General features: G+C 44.2%; 2 protein-coding genes across 2 annotated transcripts; both read left to right on the plus strand.

Moving 5' to 3' along the window:
• Nucleotides 1-9632: 9632 nt before the first annotated feature.
• LOC143664898 (uncharacterized) lies at nucleotides 9633-15366 on the plus strand. Its single transcript, XM_077138323.1, is given in 4 exon segments — nucleotides 9633-10989; nucleotides 10992-11217; nucleotides 11636-12789; nucleotides 12792-15366. Coding segments are annotated over 4 exon segments (5208 nt in total). The 3' UTR covers nucleotides 15263-15366.
• On the plus strand, nucleotides 11221-11607 carry LOC143664897 (large ribosomal subunit protein eL39). The gene has a single exon (XM_077138322.1). It carries the CDS (start codon nucleotides 11271-11273, stop codon nucleotides 11424-11426), a length of 156 nt encoding a protein of 51 aa, XP_076994437.1. The 5' UTR covers nucleotides 11221-11270; the 3' UTR covers nucleotides 11427-11607.
• Nucleotides 15367-16327: the final 961 nt, after the last annotated feature.

Genomic DNA, 16327 nt, shown 5'->3' on the forward strand with positions numbered 1-16327 from the left:
ACCTCCTTTCCTGACGGGACACAGGCAGTCCTCACGAGCAGCCCAGACCAAAGGAATGCAGAGTTACACCCACCTCCATGAGAGAGATCGAGCTACAAAAATTATTTGGAACTCTTCTTCTCCTGCTTCGTTAGTGCATGACTCATTCTAACCTTCTCTCCTTGCTTGACTATTAACCTCCCACACCACAAGACACCCTTTGCCATATTTCTTTCAGAACTGTTCCAATAGCACAGTAAGCATTCGATGACTCTGCAGAAATGTTTAACATTTTAATATTCAAGTATTTATTCAAATACGTGTGATTTTAATTTAAAGTTATCAGCACCAGATGAAGGCTAAGAGGTTTAATTTAAAATAGCAATTATTATTGTCAAAAATGTACGTTAATGAATAAGCTTGCATCCGTAATTCAGATGTTTAGTTTTCTGTTGTTTATATAATAGGCAATTGTAAGAAAATTGTTATCGTTGAGTAGGACAAATCTTGATTTTTAATTTATCCTATAGGTTCTATAGAATAAAGAATAGCAATCACTCGATTATTAATCTGCAGCAGTATGCTTTAAAAATTCTTCTGATCAAACTGTGGCTTCTGCCTACTAGCTCACACTACAGATGCAAAAGTTTAATGTGTAGCAAAACATTTTCCTTTAATAAATGATTTCAGAAAATCAAAGTCCCCTGCCGCTTGACTTTGCTCCATCTGGTGTCCAGCCGTTTTGACTTCCTATTTCAACTTGTAAGTGAAGTGAAACCAAGTCAGGGTTGCTGTTAAGCTCTATGACAGCTCTGCCGTTTTTCTAGCTGGGGGGTTTCTGCAAAAGTCCTTCCTTAACTTCCAGACAGCAATGCAATGCTCCATGTTCCAGCCGCATGTGAATGAGGAAGCAGACTGCCCACTCCGTAGGCGGCAGCTGTGTTAACAAACACTGGAGTGTCAAGCTAAAGAAAAAGCTGATGCACAGAGAAGGGTAGAGTTGCAAGTATTACAGAGAAATCGAGCAACTGTCTAATTAGACCACTCCTGGAATTTGTTCCACATCTGGACTTCAAGTTCTGCAAAGCAATGGAATTACTTTAGTTTGAGTAGAGTCTCCATGACTTGTCGCTGAAAGTATCCTGATGTACTATGAGACATGTGAGGGGTTTTCAGGAGAACAGCTAAACTGAGTTCCTATATGAGTCAAGCACAAAGTCTTACAGCAGTCTCAGTACCAGTAAGATGCAATCAGAAGAGGAAAAGAATGAGACGTGGCCAACATTGCCAATAAACAATTTATGAGAACAGATTTTGCCACAGTTTACCTTGTTTGCATGATACTTTAAAAGATGCATTGACAATAATGGGATAGTCACATGGAAAAAGAATGAAATGTTACTCCCACCACACAGCATCAAAAAAAAAGAAAAAGAAAAAAGATGCATTAAACAGGCTTTCAAATGCCCTCCAGGTATGATATTTGGCTGCCAAGTCAACTTGGCATCGGCTGGGGTGGGCTGCAGAGCCCCAGGTGTCAGTTTCTGACTGTGCCCCTTAACTGCCGGCATGGGACACCCCAACTCCGCTCTGCCTCCTGCCCTGGTAGAACAGCTGCCTTTAGAGAATCATACACTTTCATTTCTCACATGATTAAACCGATTTTTTACTTATTCCAGGAGAACATACCTCCATGGGCTGGTGCCTAGATTTTTTTCCATTATTGTACTTTTAAAAATGCAATTGTCTAGTAAAAACACTGATATTATTTTGGCAAAAATGCAAAACATATAAATGTAAGAAAAAGAGTGAGAAAGAGAACTCCCTCTCAGAATTTTTGACAGGGTCAGTGGTTTAGGGTTGAAGGTCTTTGCTAAGGAGAGAGGGCGATGAGGATGAGTTCTCTGTCTTTATTTTTTCACTCTTTCCTGAGGTAAAATTTTCCAACCAACATGTGACAGGAAGAAAACAGAATGCAAAAGTGTGAGTAAAACCTAACTGTAATACAATTATGTTAAAACACTGAATGAAACTGCATGTGAGAATGATAGAGAGAGGAGGGCTGGGGACATAAATGAAATCAGAAAGAAAGATAAATGTTAAAGATTGAGATCATATAATCTAGGAATGCCTAGAGTGTGTAATAATAGTGAATAAATGTACAAATTTTAAAAATGCTTTTGCATGAGGAAGAATAGAGGAATGTCATTATTGCAGGGTGCTGAAAATAGATGGCAGTTAATATTTTAAAATGTCACCTAATGTGTGAGACTAAAGCAAAAAATGTTTATTTGTTACAAAATTTATATTTTGACTAGAGCATTTCCTAATATAACTTATGTAGATAGTTTGACTGAATACCGTAAGTACTTGGAATCTTGGGTAGGACATGAGATTTTGTTGGTTTGTCCAGAGTGATGCCCCGATGAATCCCAGCATGATTCGATCAGTGAGTGGGAAAGTATCTGCAAAGCCCCCTTTCGGGAATGATGAGAACAGGGAGAAATTCAACTTCCCCAAGTTGAATTCTTGATATTCTCACAAGCAGTGTGGACAACCAAAGCTATAGGCTGAGCCTCCAGTCTTGGGGTTTGTTCATATGAAACAACCCCAGAAAGGATAGGTCAAGCCTACTTAAAATTTAGGCCTAAGAGTCACCCCCAAGAGAGCCTCTTTTGTTGCTCAGATGTGGCCTCTCTCTCCAACCAACACAACAAACAAACTCACCACCCTCCCCCTGTCTACGTGGGACATGACTCCCAGGGCTGTGGACCTTCCTGGCAACGTGGGACAGAAATCCTAGAATGAGCTGAGACTCAGCACCAAGGGATTGAGAAAAACTCTAGAATGAGCTGAGATTTAGCATCAAGGGATTGAGAAAACCTTCTTGACCAAAAGGGGGAAGAGTGAAATGAGACAAAGTGTCAATGGCTGAGAGATTCCAAACAGAGTAGAGAGGTTATCCCGGAGGTTATTCTTATGCATTAAGTAGATATCACCTTGTTATTCAAGATGTAATGGAGAGGCTGGAGGGAAGTGCCTGAAAATGTAGAGCTGTGTTCCAGTAGCCATGTTTCTTGAGGATGATTGAATAATGATACAGCTTTCACAATGTGACTGTGTGATTGTGAAAACCTTCTGTCTGATGCTCCTTCTATCTATCTTGTCAACAGACGAGTAGAACATATGGAATAAAAATAAATAATAAGGGGAACAAATGCTAAAATAAATTTAGTTTGAAATGCTAGTGAGCAATGAAAGCAAGGGGTAAGGGGTATAGTAGGTATAATCTTTTTTTTTCTTTTCTGTTATTTTTTTATTTCTTTTTCTGTTGTCTTTTTATTTCTTTTTCTGAATTAAAGCAAATGTTCTAAGAAATAATGAATATGCAACTAAGTCATGATATTGTGAATTACTGATTATATATGTTGATGTTTTATTTGGTTTGGTAATTTTTTTAATTAATAAATAAATTTTTTTAAAAGTGTGAGTAAATTCCCTTCTGCCCCAACACATTTTATTTCTTATAACACTCTAAAAACATCTAAAATGAGCTATAGTGAGAAAATTTTCAACAAATAAAATTCCGCATACCCAAAAGAATTGGATAAGTAACACTTTTTTCTCTCACGAAAAGAGGCAAGCTCCTATTCTAGCCTGAATTTCACTCTTTCATCCTAGTCTTCAAGCAAAGCTAATTTTCACCTAAATTCAAGAATGCCACGTCAGAATTTAAGAGCTTCTCCCCCAAAGTTTATCTCCTATTTGTCTTTTTCCTTGTCTAGAAGAGTTTGAGACTAAAACCGCACACATGTGTCCTCCCCCTTACTCTTATCCCGGGAACTGCCCTCTCCCCACCTTCTTAACACACTAGGTCAAGAAGCATCAGTTACCTCCAGGCAGGCTCTGTAATGGGAGCAGAACACAGAATTTAAAAGTCATTACTTGGCGTTTGAGCTTCAGAAGCTTAAGCTGCAGGGTCAGGCAGAGCCAATGTTGCTTGTCTCTGGAGACAATATTCACGTTTGCCAGACTGGGAAGATGCAAAAGGGTCAAATGCTGGTGTGATTCCAAAGAAGGCACAGATTTCCGGAGAGGGCTGGTGTCGGAGGCAAACTATCAGGGAAGAGAAGAGCAATAGAAACGGTAATTAGAGCAGCGGGGTATCTGAAACAGAACCCAACTCGAGGAGCGCCCATGGCAGCTTGGAGATTCTGAGCTCCTCCTGCATCCGACAAGGTGTGAGTGGCAGCAGTAGAGTAGGAATTGCCTGGTGCATATCAAAGCAGAAAGGGTCTGAGACAGTCTGGGGAATTCTTGTGCTAGCGTGGCTTGGAAGCTTAGCCAAGATTTTCTACGCCCTCTAGAGGGGCAAGTAGTCATGAAAGCGAATTGGAACAAAGAGCTTTGCCATTGGGGAGAAGGTCGACTCAGAGGTGGCTGATGTGGAGTATGTCTAGGGAGCAGGTGGGGTAACGGGATGATGGACAGCTCAGCGGGTGCCAGCATGAGGTGACTGCAGTGACCAAGGGTCCTTAATTTCCTGTGCGCCTTACGCAGTGGCCTGATAAGTTCACCAGTCACTGGTCACGTTCTCCCATCCTCTCCCACGCCTACTTTGCTGAAGAATTACTTCTTTGCCATTAAACTTTGAAGAGAAATAGCATCTGCCTGCTAGCTTATCAATTTAAGGTTTGAAGAACATGTGTATATCTGAAACAGAATATGAAACAGGGAGTTAAGTCTGATTTGTGGAAAAGGTTGAGGCAATTTAAAGTGCCGTTTATGTAATTATTTGTTTAAAAGTTATTTTTGAAAACTTCCTTTATTAAATGCTTCATTACCTTTATTGCAGTTTAAAATGGCAATACATTGAGTTTATTTAGAAATAATAATAGTACATACATTCTATAATGTTAAGAGTAAATGGTGAGAGATGCTCTGGAGGAATATAAACAAAATTATAAGAAAAAGTTTTAAAGTTCAAATGTTTCTAATATTTGATTGATCATTTCAAAAAGCAGATGGTTCTGAGCCTCAAGAGGCATGACAGTGATGATAATAATGGAACAATTTTTAAATACATTTTTGCAAATAAATTGACATAATCAGATACAAAAATCCAGAAAATTATGTACAAGTATTTTGTTGAGTTTAAAGTTTAGGTGTTTTTCTACAATTATGATTTTTTTCCCCAGGCCATGTGAACTTAAAATTAAAAACAAAAAAATGAGGACTAAATAACAATACAACGTGGAAAGTAACTCCATTGTCTGCAGAGTAACTGGCACATAGGTGCTTTCAAAACAATGGGTTTTGAATGAGTAAGTATCGCCTTCTTTATTGCTACTGTTATTGATGTTTAAAGCTGCACTGTCTTAAAAAAAACTCATATCGAACTTGAAGTCAATTAAAAAATTATAGCCCTTTATTTTTGACAATATTTCTGTTAACAGTGTGTCCTAATTCATGGTCTTTTCCACCTTTAGGCATGAGAATGTTTTTTTATTGATATTATCATGTACTTTTAAGATAAACTTTCCATTATTTTATTTCTTTTTCTATCTTTTTTGAGTTGGTCTCAATATGTATGACAATTTAGTCATGTTGCAGGAATATATGAGTTCCACATGAGAAATCTGGAAGCAACAATTAAAACCATTATCAACCTGTGGGTATAAGAATCCACTTTGAGAAGTTTTTCACAATTCTTGGAGTGGTTTTTGTTGTCATCACGTCCTACCAAATATTAGAAGTAAGTTAAAAATGCTTAACTGACATCCACAGTAATCAGTAATTTTATGTGACTAATGTTGAAAGTAATGATAATCAACCAAGAATTGATAGGGGTTGGAGATAGTAATAGAATGGCCATGTGGTAGACAGAAAAACGCCCCCCCCAACACACACACACAAAGACATGCACGTCCTAAACCTTGGACCTATGAATCTGTTACCTTACATGGCAAAGGGGCTCTGCGCGTGTGATTAAGTTAAGGCTCTTGAGATGGGGAGATTAACCTATGTTATGGATGGAATTGTGTCCCCACCAAAAATCCCTGGTCCCATAAATGTGATCCTGTTTCGAGATAGGATCTTTGAAGGGGTTATTTGTTAAGATGAGGTCAAAATGCATTAAGGTAGATTCTAATCCAACGACTGGTGTCTTTAGAGGCAATCTGGATGCAGTTCAGGAAGAAACATACAGGGAGAGGTGGTGCAGCCAGAGAGTGAGCTCAGTTGGGTGCCACCAGCAAGCCACTGCCAGAACCCCATAGGCTCCAGAGGAAGTGTGGTCCTGCCAACCTCTTGCTTTGGGCTTTTAGCCTCCGGAACTGTGAGACAATACATTTCTTTTGCTTTAAGCTCCCCAGTCCGTGGTTCTTTGCTATGGCCACCTTAATCCAAATTTTTTTTTGGATAGTCTTGGTGGGCCTAATGTAATCATAGGAGCTTTTAGAAAGGAAAGAGAGAGGTGAGAGAGAGTCAGAGGTGATGGGACCATGGAAACAGAAAGAGAGTTGAAAGTGCTGAGCGGTTGTCTTGAAGATTAAAGAAGTGGTCATGGGCCCAAGATTGCAAGTAGCCTCTCGAAGCTGGAAGAGGCAAGGAAACGGATTCTCCCCATTAGACCCAATAGACTCCAGAAGGAAGGCAGCCCTGCTGATTTTAGACAAGGCTTTTTGAACTTTGAGCCCCAGAACTGTAAGATAATAAATCTGTGTTGTGTAAAGCCACTATGTCGGTGGTAGTTTATTACTGCAACAAATAGAAGCTAATATAGATGCCAAATGCTAGAAGAAAAGATTGAGACTAAGACAGACACTAGGTCAGGCCAAGCTGCCCACCCCTCCTGTTTGCAAAGTCCTCTTGGAAGTAGCCCTTCTTGTCATAGGATTGTGAGTCTATTGGACACCTTGGAAAGCAGTCAACTTGAACTTGGAGCAGGGAGGTTCCTGGCTTGGAGACCACACACCCTTCAAGGTAAATCAGGGATCTCAGGGGATCATAATGAACTACTCAACCCCTGTACCCCTCCCCTCAAAAAAATTGTCCACATTTATCTGGGAGTGTCCATAGTTTCTCCCAGATTCTCGAAGTAAGTCTGTGACACCCCAAAAGTTTAAAAGCAAATGAATTAGAATAATGTCTTACACCTTGTTTAATTGTATTAAGTAATTCGTAAAATTGCAGATTATCATTAAAATTAAAACCAAATGAAGAAATGAAGGAAACTGATGTTTCAGTGACAAAATCTGAGATCTAGGAGGATGCTAACGTATCCGGAGGTAAAAAAAAACTGCAGACTTTCCAGTTCCAGACTGCCGCGTTCTGGGCTGCCCGGGGTCCGGGTTGCTCCGGCTCCTACAGGCATTGGGATTGATAAGTAGAAGAATTTAGAATTTGGGAACAGAAAACGTGGAAGCCATTTAACCTAACATGTGTTAGCTTAATTGTCACAGAGCTTAATGAGGATCAGGAAGAGTCTCCTGAGGTACACGACTGTTTTAGTTTGTAAGCTGCCAGAATGCAACATACCAGAAATGAAACAGCTTTTTAAAAAGGGAATTTATTAAGTTGCAAGTTTATAGTTGTAGGGCCATGAAAATGTTCAAATTAAGGACAGGCTATAAAAATGTCGAAACTAAGGCATCAGGGAAAGATACCTTGGCTCAAGAAGGCCGATGATGTTTGGGGTTTCTCTATCAGCTAGAAAGGCACGTGACAGTTTCTGCTAGCTTTTTCTCCAGGCTTCTCCAATGGCTTCCCTGGAGGCATTTTCTTTCTCATCTCCAAAGGTCTCTGGTTGTGTAGGCACTGTTGGTTCTGAGCTTTTTCCAAAATGGTTCCCTCTTAAAGGGCTCCAGTAAGCAACCCCACCTTGAATGGGTGGAGACACATTTCTAAGGAAACAAACCACCTAATCAAAAGTTACCACCCACAATTGGGTGGGTCACATCTCCATGGAAATAATAAAAATGATCCCACCCAGCAATATTGAATGAGGATTAGAGGACACAGCTTTTCTGGGGTACATAATAGCTTCACATTGGCCCAATAAGTAATAAGGAATGATCTGGGATTTCAGTGCAGGTCTGAATTTTTTTATTAATCTAGGAAGAAGTGTGGTGGAGTATATTAGTTTCTTAAGGCTGCTGTAACAAATTACCACAAATTTGGTGGCATGAAACCAGAAAAAATTTATTCTTTCATAGTCCGGAGGACAGAAGTCCCAACCAAGGTGTTCGCAGGACTCCACTTCCTCTGGTGGCTCAAGGGGAGATTGGCTTCTGGTAGCCACTGGAAGTCCTTGTTTCTGCATCATTCCAGTCTCTGCTTCCACCTTCATGTGGCCTTCTTCTCTGTGCCTGTGTCTTCTCTCTGATAAGGGCTTTTAGGGCCCACCCAGATAATCTAGGATGATCTCTTCTTGAGATCCTTGACATAATTACATCTGCAAGACTTTTTCCAAAATAAGCTCACATTCACAGGTTCTGGGGTTAAGACATGATCATATATATATCTATTTTTTGAAGGCCACAATTCAACCCACTTCGTTGGCTAAGAATGGATCAAGGTTTCTCAAGCTCCACAGATGAACATCAACATATATGTTACAGGGATCTGTAAGTATGGTCTTGGACTAGTAGCATCAACATCGCCTGGGAACTTGGGAGAAATGCAATTCTCAGGCTCTGTAAAGAAGGATTTTATAAAACTTAACAGTAGCTAACTTTTCTTATGTAAAGAAGGATTTTATAAAGAAAAGAGTTATGGGCCCCATCAGGCTAAAACAACCCGGGACTTCCCAGGGGCGGTTATCTGCTGCCTTTGTTATGCAAGGTTTTCTGCTGCCTTGGTTATGCAAGGTTGTAACTGCTGGAGAAAGTTTATCTAAGAATGCAACTGAGAAGGTTGAGTAAGGGAGTTTTGCACGAGACAGCTGCTTCTTGCAAGAAGCAGCTCCCATGACTCATGCGCGAAAAATGTTTGTTATCTGCTTCTTGCAAAATGTTCGTTATCTACTTCCTGCATAAAGCAGAACCTGTAACTAATGTTCAACCCTCAAACCCCACACCCTTATCCTGGCCCTCAAAAGGCTTCCCAAAACCCAGGTTCGGGGCTCTCGGTTCCTGCGTGTTCAGCGAGCCCCACACATGTGTGGAAGATAAACCCCTTGCGTGTTGCATGAGAGAACGTCTCTTGGAGTCCTCCTTTGCGTGGCAAAATTTTCAAATTCTTACATTTGGAGGCCCCAGCGAGATCGGCTCTTCGTAGGGGAAGGCTCCAACAGCTCTTTCTCTCGGGGTAAGTAAGGCCTTTTTTGTCTGAAGTGCAATCGCTTAGTCTGTCAGACTGGCAGTGACTGTCGGGGAGTCGCGTGAGCACTCCCCGACTGCAACCGACAGACGTGTCCGGGGTTGCAGGTCACTCTCCCAAGGGACGCCTCGGGATTGGGGGACCTCCGGGGACGCCTGGAGGCTTCCTACAGGGCCGACTCTGATTCTGTTTCCCTTCTGACGGGGGGAGACTCGATCACAGTCATCGGGCCAGTCTGAGCTGTGTCTCTGAAACTGTGTAAACGTGGTGTGCCGGCTCTGTGTGTGTCTGTCTGTATTTGTGTGTTAGGAATTGTTTTTGTTTTACCAAAAATGGGTCAGGGAATGTCGACTCCACTTTCTCTGACCTTAAGACACTGGTCGGAGGTCAGGGAAAGAGGTCAGAATCTATCTCTTATTGTAAAGAAAGGCAAATGGCAGACCTTCTGCTCGGCCGAGTGGCCCTCCTTTAACGTGGAATGGCCTCGTGAAGGAACTTTTCATCTACCCTTGATTCGGGCCGTCAAGTCTGTCATCTTCCGCCCTGACCCGTATGGCCACCCGGACCAGCAGCCCTACATCATGGTTTGGCAGGACCTGTGTGAAAACCCACCTCCATGGGTAAAGCCGTTTCTTACTCCTCTTGGTCAACATGACTCTCACTCTGTACTCCCAATCAAGGTGCCGGGTCCTTCTCAAGCTCCGAAACTCTATCCTTCTTTGTCTCCTGCAGTCCTACCGGAATCCCAATCGGATCTAATCCTCTTCGATGCAGGTCCTTCTTCCCCTCCTCCCTACCCTTCAGCTCCGGTACAGGACCCCCCCTCTCTTAGCTCACCTTCTCCCTCCTCTAGTTCTCTCTCCCCGCCCTCTTCCATTTCCTCTCCGCAGGTTCACCAACAGACGATCCCAGATGAACCAGGACCGGCACATAGTACACGAAGCAGACGAGCACTAAGCCCATCTGATGTGGCGGTCACTCTCCCCCTCAGACCGTACGGGCCTCCAGTGGATGACGGACACGGGGGAAAAATGCCCGCTCTACAATACTGGCCCTTTTCCTCCTCTGACTTATATAATTGGAAAAATAATAACCCTCCTTTTTCCGAGGCTCCCACTAGGCTGACTGGATTGGTGGAGTCCCTTATGTTCTCTCACCAGCCCACTTGGGATGATTGTCAACAACTCCTGGGGACTCTCTTCACCACGGAGGAGCGAGATCGGATCCTACTGGAAGCCAGGAAACAAGTTCCTGGACAAGACGGGAGACCCACCCAACTCCAGCATGTCATCGACGATCGGTTCCCGCTGCGCCGCCCTAATTGGGACCCGAACACCTCTGAAGGTAGGGAGCATCTGTCCATCTATCGCCAGACTCTAGTAGCGGGTCTCCGAGCAGCCGCACGCCGGCCCACCAATTTGGCCAAGGTAAGAGAAGTTATTCAGGGAGCGGACGAATCGCCCTCAGTCTTTTTAGAAAAACTAATGGAAGCATACCGTAGGTATACTCCCTTTGACCCTCAATCGGAGGATCAAAGAGCCTCAGTGGCCATGGCCTTTATCGGCCAATCAGCTCCAGATATTAGACGCAAGCTGCAGCGCTTAGAGGGGTTGCAGGACCTAGCCTTGCGAGATTTAGTCAAAGAAGCTGAAAAAGTGTTTTATAAGAGAGAAACAGAGGAGGAAAAAGAACAAAGGAGAGAGAGAGAGAGGAAAAAGAGTTGGTAAGAGAGAAAAGGAGAACAAAAGAATTAACAAAGATCCTGGCCACAGTAGTTGAAAGAAACACTGAAGGTAGAGGACGAGCTGGAGAAAATCCCTCTGGTCGGCGTTATTGTACCCCTCTTAGTCCAGACCAGTGCGCCTACTGCAAAGAAACTGGGCACTGGGCCAAAAACTGTCCGAAAAAACGGAGGGGGTCTTTCTCCTCGTCCGCCATCGTTGTGTGCGGGCTTGATTGTTACCTTCGACATGTCTTCTCATAAGACTTTTAGAATCAAGCGATTCCTGGCCAAGAAACAAAAACAGAATCGTCCAATTCCTCAATGGATTCGAATGAAAACTGGCAATAAAATCAGGTACAACTCCAAGAGGAGACATTGGAGAAGAACCAAGCTGGGTCTGTAAGGAATCATACATGATGGCACACATGTTGATGCTGTGCCACATTCACTAGCACCTTTAAGGTGAAGAAGTCATCCTCTCTGAATAGTTGGACTTAATTTTATTGGGCGAAAACCTGAGTTTTCCTTGTTTTTATGCTTTTGCATAAATAAATTGGTTCAGTAATAAAAAAAAAAAAAAAAAAAAAAAAAAAAAAAAAAAAAAAAACGGAGGGGTACTAGGCCCCCAAATTGGCAACAACCGGCCACATTGGCTCTAGAAAGTGAGGACTAGGGGAGTCAGGGCTCGGCACCCCTCCCCGAGCTCAGGGTAAAATTTAATGTGGAGGGGGTACCAATTAATTTTGAAGTCGACACAGGAGCAGTAGTGTCGGCCCTCCAAGAACCTATAGGCCCACTCTCTACAAAAAGGTCCTTAGTGCGGGGAGCAAATGGCAGTCGCTACCGCGCCTGAACTACTAAAAGAACCATGGACCTGGGGAAGGGGAGGGTTCAACACTCCTTCCTAGTCATTCCTGAGTGCCCTGCCCCGCTTATGGGAAGAGACTTGTTAACTAAACTAAGGGCGAGAATCACCTTCAATCCTAAGGGGCCAAAGGTGGAATTTTTAAACCCGCTAGTAAGCCAACCTGTAATAACTGCCCTCACCTTGCCAGTCGAAGAAGAATATCAGCTGTACATAAAACCAGAACAGCTCCACAGTTCAATTCCTCAGGCCTGGCTTGAAGAATTCCCTAATTCCTGGGCAGAAGTTGCCGGGTTAGGGTTGGCAGTCAATCAGCCCCCAGTAGTAGTGACCCTAAAGCCCACCGCCTCTCCAATTCGGGTAAAACAATACTACTTAAGCAAGGAAGCCCGGGAAGGAATCAAGCCCCATATAGAGAAATTCCTTGGCTTGGGAGTACTTAAGCCCTGTCAATCAGCCTGGAACACTCCCTTATTGCCGGTCAAAAAGCCAGGGACTAGAAACTATAGACCGGTGCAAGACTTACGGGAAGTAAATAGCAGAGTGCAGGATATACATCCTACGGTGCCAAATCCCTATAACCTGCTCAGCACTCTCCATCCTGAAAAGACTTGGTATACTGTGCTTGATCTAAAAGATGCTTTCTTCTGCCTGCCCTTGCATAAGGACAGTCAACCCTTGTTCGCTTTCGAGTGGATCGATCCAGAGACGGGATCCTCGAACCAACTGACTTGGACACGCTTGCCCCAGGGGTTCAAAAACTCCCCCACCATTTTTGACGAAGCTCTTCATAAAGACTTAAGCTCCTTCAGAATTCAGCATCCCAGAGTCACCTTGCTACAATATGTGGACGACTTACTGTTGGCAGCAGACACTAAGGAGGACTGTGAGTATGGAACCCGAAACTGTTAAGTGAGCTAGCCGCACTGGGGTACCGAGCCTCGGCCAAAAAGGCCCAAATCTGTAAAAGGGAAGTAATCTTCCTGGGATATACTCTTAAGAATGGAAAGCGATGGCTCACTGAGGCTAGAAAGAAAACTGTAACACAGATACCCCCGCCCACGACCCGAAAGCAGCTACGAGAGTTCTTAGGGACAGCGGGATTCTGCCGGTTGTGGATCCCAGGGTTTGCAGCCCTTGCTGCCCCATTATTCCCCTTGCTCAAAGGGAGTGCTGATTTCCAGTGGGGAATAGAACAGCAGGAAGCTTTCGACAGCATTAAGAAAGCGCTCCTGTCAGCTCCAGCTTTAACCCTCCCAGACGTGAATAAACCTTTCACGCTCTACATAGAAGAAAGGAGAGGCGTGGCTAGAGGGGTCCTAACATAGGCTTTAGGCCCCTGGAAGAGACCGGTGGCCTATCTGTCCAAGCGATTAGACTCAGTTGCCAGCGGATGGCCACGCTGTCTCAAGGCCATCGCGGCAGCTGCCCTCCTGGCAAAAGACGCAGACAAACTCACTCTAGGACAGAAGCTGACCATAATAGCCCCTCACGCCCTGGAGAGCATAATCCGCCAACCTCCAGATAGATGGATGTCAAATGCCAGAATTACCCACTATCAGAGCATCCTCCTAGACAAAGACAGGGTGACTTTTGGGGCCCCATCAGCTTTAAACCCGGCTACCCTGCTCCCGGACGAGACCGCGGGACCTGTGCTGCACACTTGCCAAGAGATATTAGCTGAAGAGACCGGAATCCGCAGAGACTTAAAAGACCAACCATTACCTAACTCGGAGGTAACCTGGTTTTCGGACGGAAGCAGCTTTCTCCAACACGGTAAGAGGCGAGCGGGAGCAGCGGTAGTCAGTGGGACAAAAGTTATTTGGTCTTCTAGCCTCCCGGAGGGAACATCTGCCCAAAAAGCTGAACTAATTGCCCTCACAAAAGCTCTAGAATTAGCAAAAGAAAAACGAGCGACTATCTATACAGATAGCCGTTATGCCTTTGCTACTGCCCACGTACATGGGGCAATTTACCAACAAAGAGGGCTATTAACCTCAGCTGGTAAAGAAATCAAACACAAGGAGGAAATTCTTAAACTCCTGGCAGCAGTCATGTTTCCCAAAGAACTAGCAATTGTCCACTGTGCTAGCCACCAAAGAAGTTCAGACCCAATAACCATGGGTAATAAGCGAGCAGATGAAGAAGCAAAAGCGGCAGCATTAAGGGACCCTGTAAACTTGGTCCTAATAACCAAAGAAAACCAGCAACCCCCTGAAACACTATCTGAGGTTACACCCCAAGGAGAATCGGAAGCCCTAGCTTACATACAGCAGGTCCATAAGCTCACCCACCTGGGGACAGGGAAACTACAGCAGCTCCTGCAAGACCAGAGGGAATTGTACCCTCTGGCAGCCTCAAAAAGGAAAGAACTGGCAGATCGCGTAGCCAGAGAATGTCAGGCATGTCAAATTGTGAACGCCTACCCCACCAAAGCTCCTAACGGAAAAAGACTAAGGGGAACTCGACCTGGGCAGTTCTGGGAAGTCGACTTTACTGAAATTAAACCTGCAAAGTATGGACTTAAATACTTACTAGTTTTTGTAGACACCTTTTCAGGATGGGTTGAAGCCTACCCAACTAAGAGAGAAACGGCCCAGGTCATAGTCAAGAAGATTATGGAAGAAATTTTTCCCCGGTTCGGTCTACCAAAGGTAATAGGGTCAGATAACGGACCCGCATTTGTAACCCAGGTAAGTCAGGGTGTGGCCAGGATATTGGGGATTGATTAGAAATTGCATTGCGCATACAGACCCCAAAGTTCAGGGCAGGTAGAAAGAATGAACAGGACAATTAAAGAGACCCTAACCAAATTAGCTATAGAGACTGGCTTGAAGGATTAGACCATGCTCCTGCCTTATGCCCTGTTCAGGGCCCGGAATACCCCCTCTGCTCTCATGTGTAATCTAACCCCTTATGAAATCTTGTATGGAGCGCCACCTCCAGTCAAAGACATATCCTCCATTCTAGAGATTAATAGTTCCCTCCATACCCCCTTGCTTGACAGGCTGCGAGCCTTGGAAAAAGCCCAGCGGTTCCTGTGGCGGCAGCTCTCCACCTCCTACCAGCCAGGAGATAACAGAACTCAGCATCAATATCAGGTGGGAGACTTTGTCTACGTCCGCCGCCACCAGGTACAGACTCTTGAACCTCGCTGGAAAGGACTGTATCAAGTACTCTTGACCACCCCCACCGCAGTCAAGGTCGATGGCATCGCATCCTGGATCCATGCGTCTCATCTCAAACCTGTGCCTTCGCCCTCTGAGTCCCAGTGGAAACTGGAAAGGACTGACAATCCTCTCAAGCTGCGGGTTCGTAGGGTTACTACTTCTTCTCCTCCTTCCCCCAGGGGAACCCAATTCCAACCCGCATAAGCCTTGGAAATGGACAATATCCAGATGGGAAAATGGGAAGACTATAAAAACTTGGGAGGGAGCAGGGGAGCCTTCGTTCCTGGTACCCCCTTGTAATCTTACCACTCTGGAGAATAAACCCTGTTGTGACCTGACCCCCATTTATCTATGCCCTGCATCCAATCCGGGTAGAAGTTATTGTAACAGCCCAAGACATTATTATTGTGCCTACTGGGGCTGTGAAACCTTAGCAACAAAATGGACAACCTCAGGTGACCCCTTCCTCAAAATAAGATTCCAATGGAACTGTACTAACCGCGGAGGCTGTGGGTCTGAAGGGTGGCTCAGGGAGCGTCTCAAGGCCCACGCCACAGGTGCTAGTCTTAAAACAGATTACTCATACAACCCTTGTGATAAAGTTTGGCTTAATATCACTAACCCTTCAGACGATAGTTGGATAACTGGAAAGACCTGGGGAACCAGATTCTACGAAGCCGGCACAGACAGGGGGAGGCTAATACTAATTAAAAAGGAAGAAATTCCCCAAAAAGCTATCAGGGTAGGCCCCAACCCTGTTCTGACTATGAAAAACCCAGGGCCTCGTGCGAAGCCTACGCCCCCAGGAAGGCCTAGCAATAGCTCCCTAATTCCCACTTCTTCCCCCCTTCCAACTCCCAATAGTACTTCTCCCTACAATCCAGAGACTCCTGGTGACCGATTATACAACCTAATTCTAGGAGCCTTTTCTGCCCTCAATCACTCCCGAGCTAATCTCACCCAGTCATGCTGGCTTTGCCTGTCAGCTTTGCCACCCTATTATGAAAGAATAGCTATAAATAAGTCATATACCATCCTCCCTAATGGCACGTCTTGCGACTGGGACAGCGACCATAAACTCACCCTGTCTGAAGTTACGGGACAAGGAACTTGTATAGGTAACCCTCCTCCCCACGTTAAAATCTTATGTGCCACCATTAATCAAACCCAAAATAATGATAAATTCCTTCAACCTCCCCCAAGTTTAAAGTGGGCATGTAACACTGGAATTACCCCTTGTGTATCTACAAAGGTTTTTAACAACTCTGT

Source organism: Tamandua tetradactyla, chromosome 20, assembly GCF_023851605.1.
Source record: "Tamandua tetradactyla isolate mTamTet1 chromosome 20, mTamTet1.pri, whole genome shotgun sequence".
Taxonomy (NCBI): Eukaryota; Metazoa; Chordata; class Mammalia; order Pilosa; family Myrmecophagidae; genus Tamandua; species Tamandua tetradactyla.

Bases quoted from the DNA above. Each gene is read 5' to 3' on its own strand.
- LOC143664897 (XM_077138322.1), top strand. From the start codon at position 11,271: ATGTCTTCTCATAAGACTTTTAGAATCAAGCGATTCCTGGCCAAGAAA.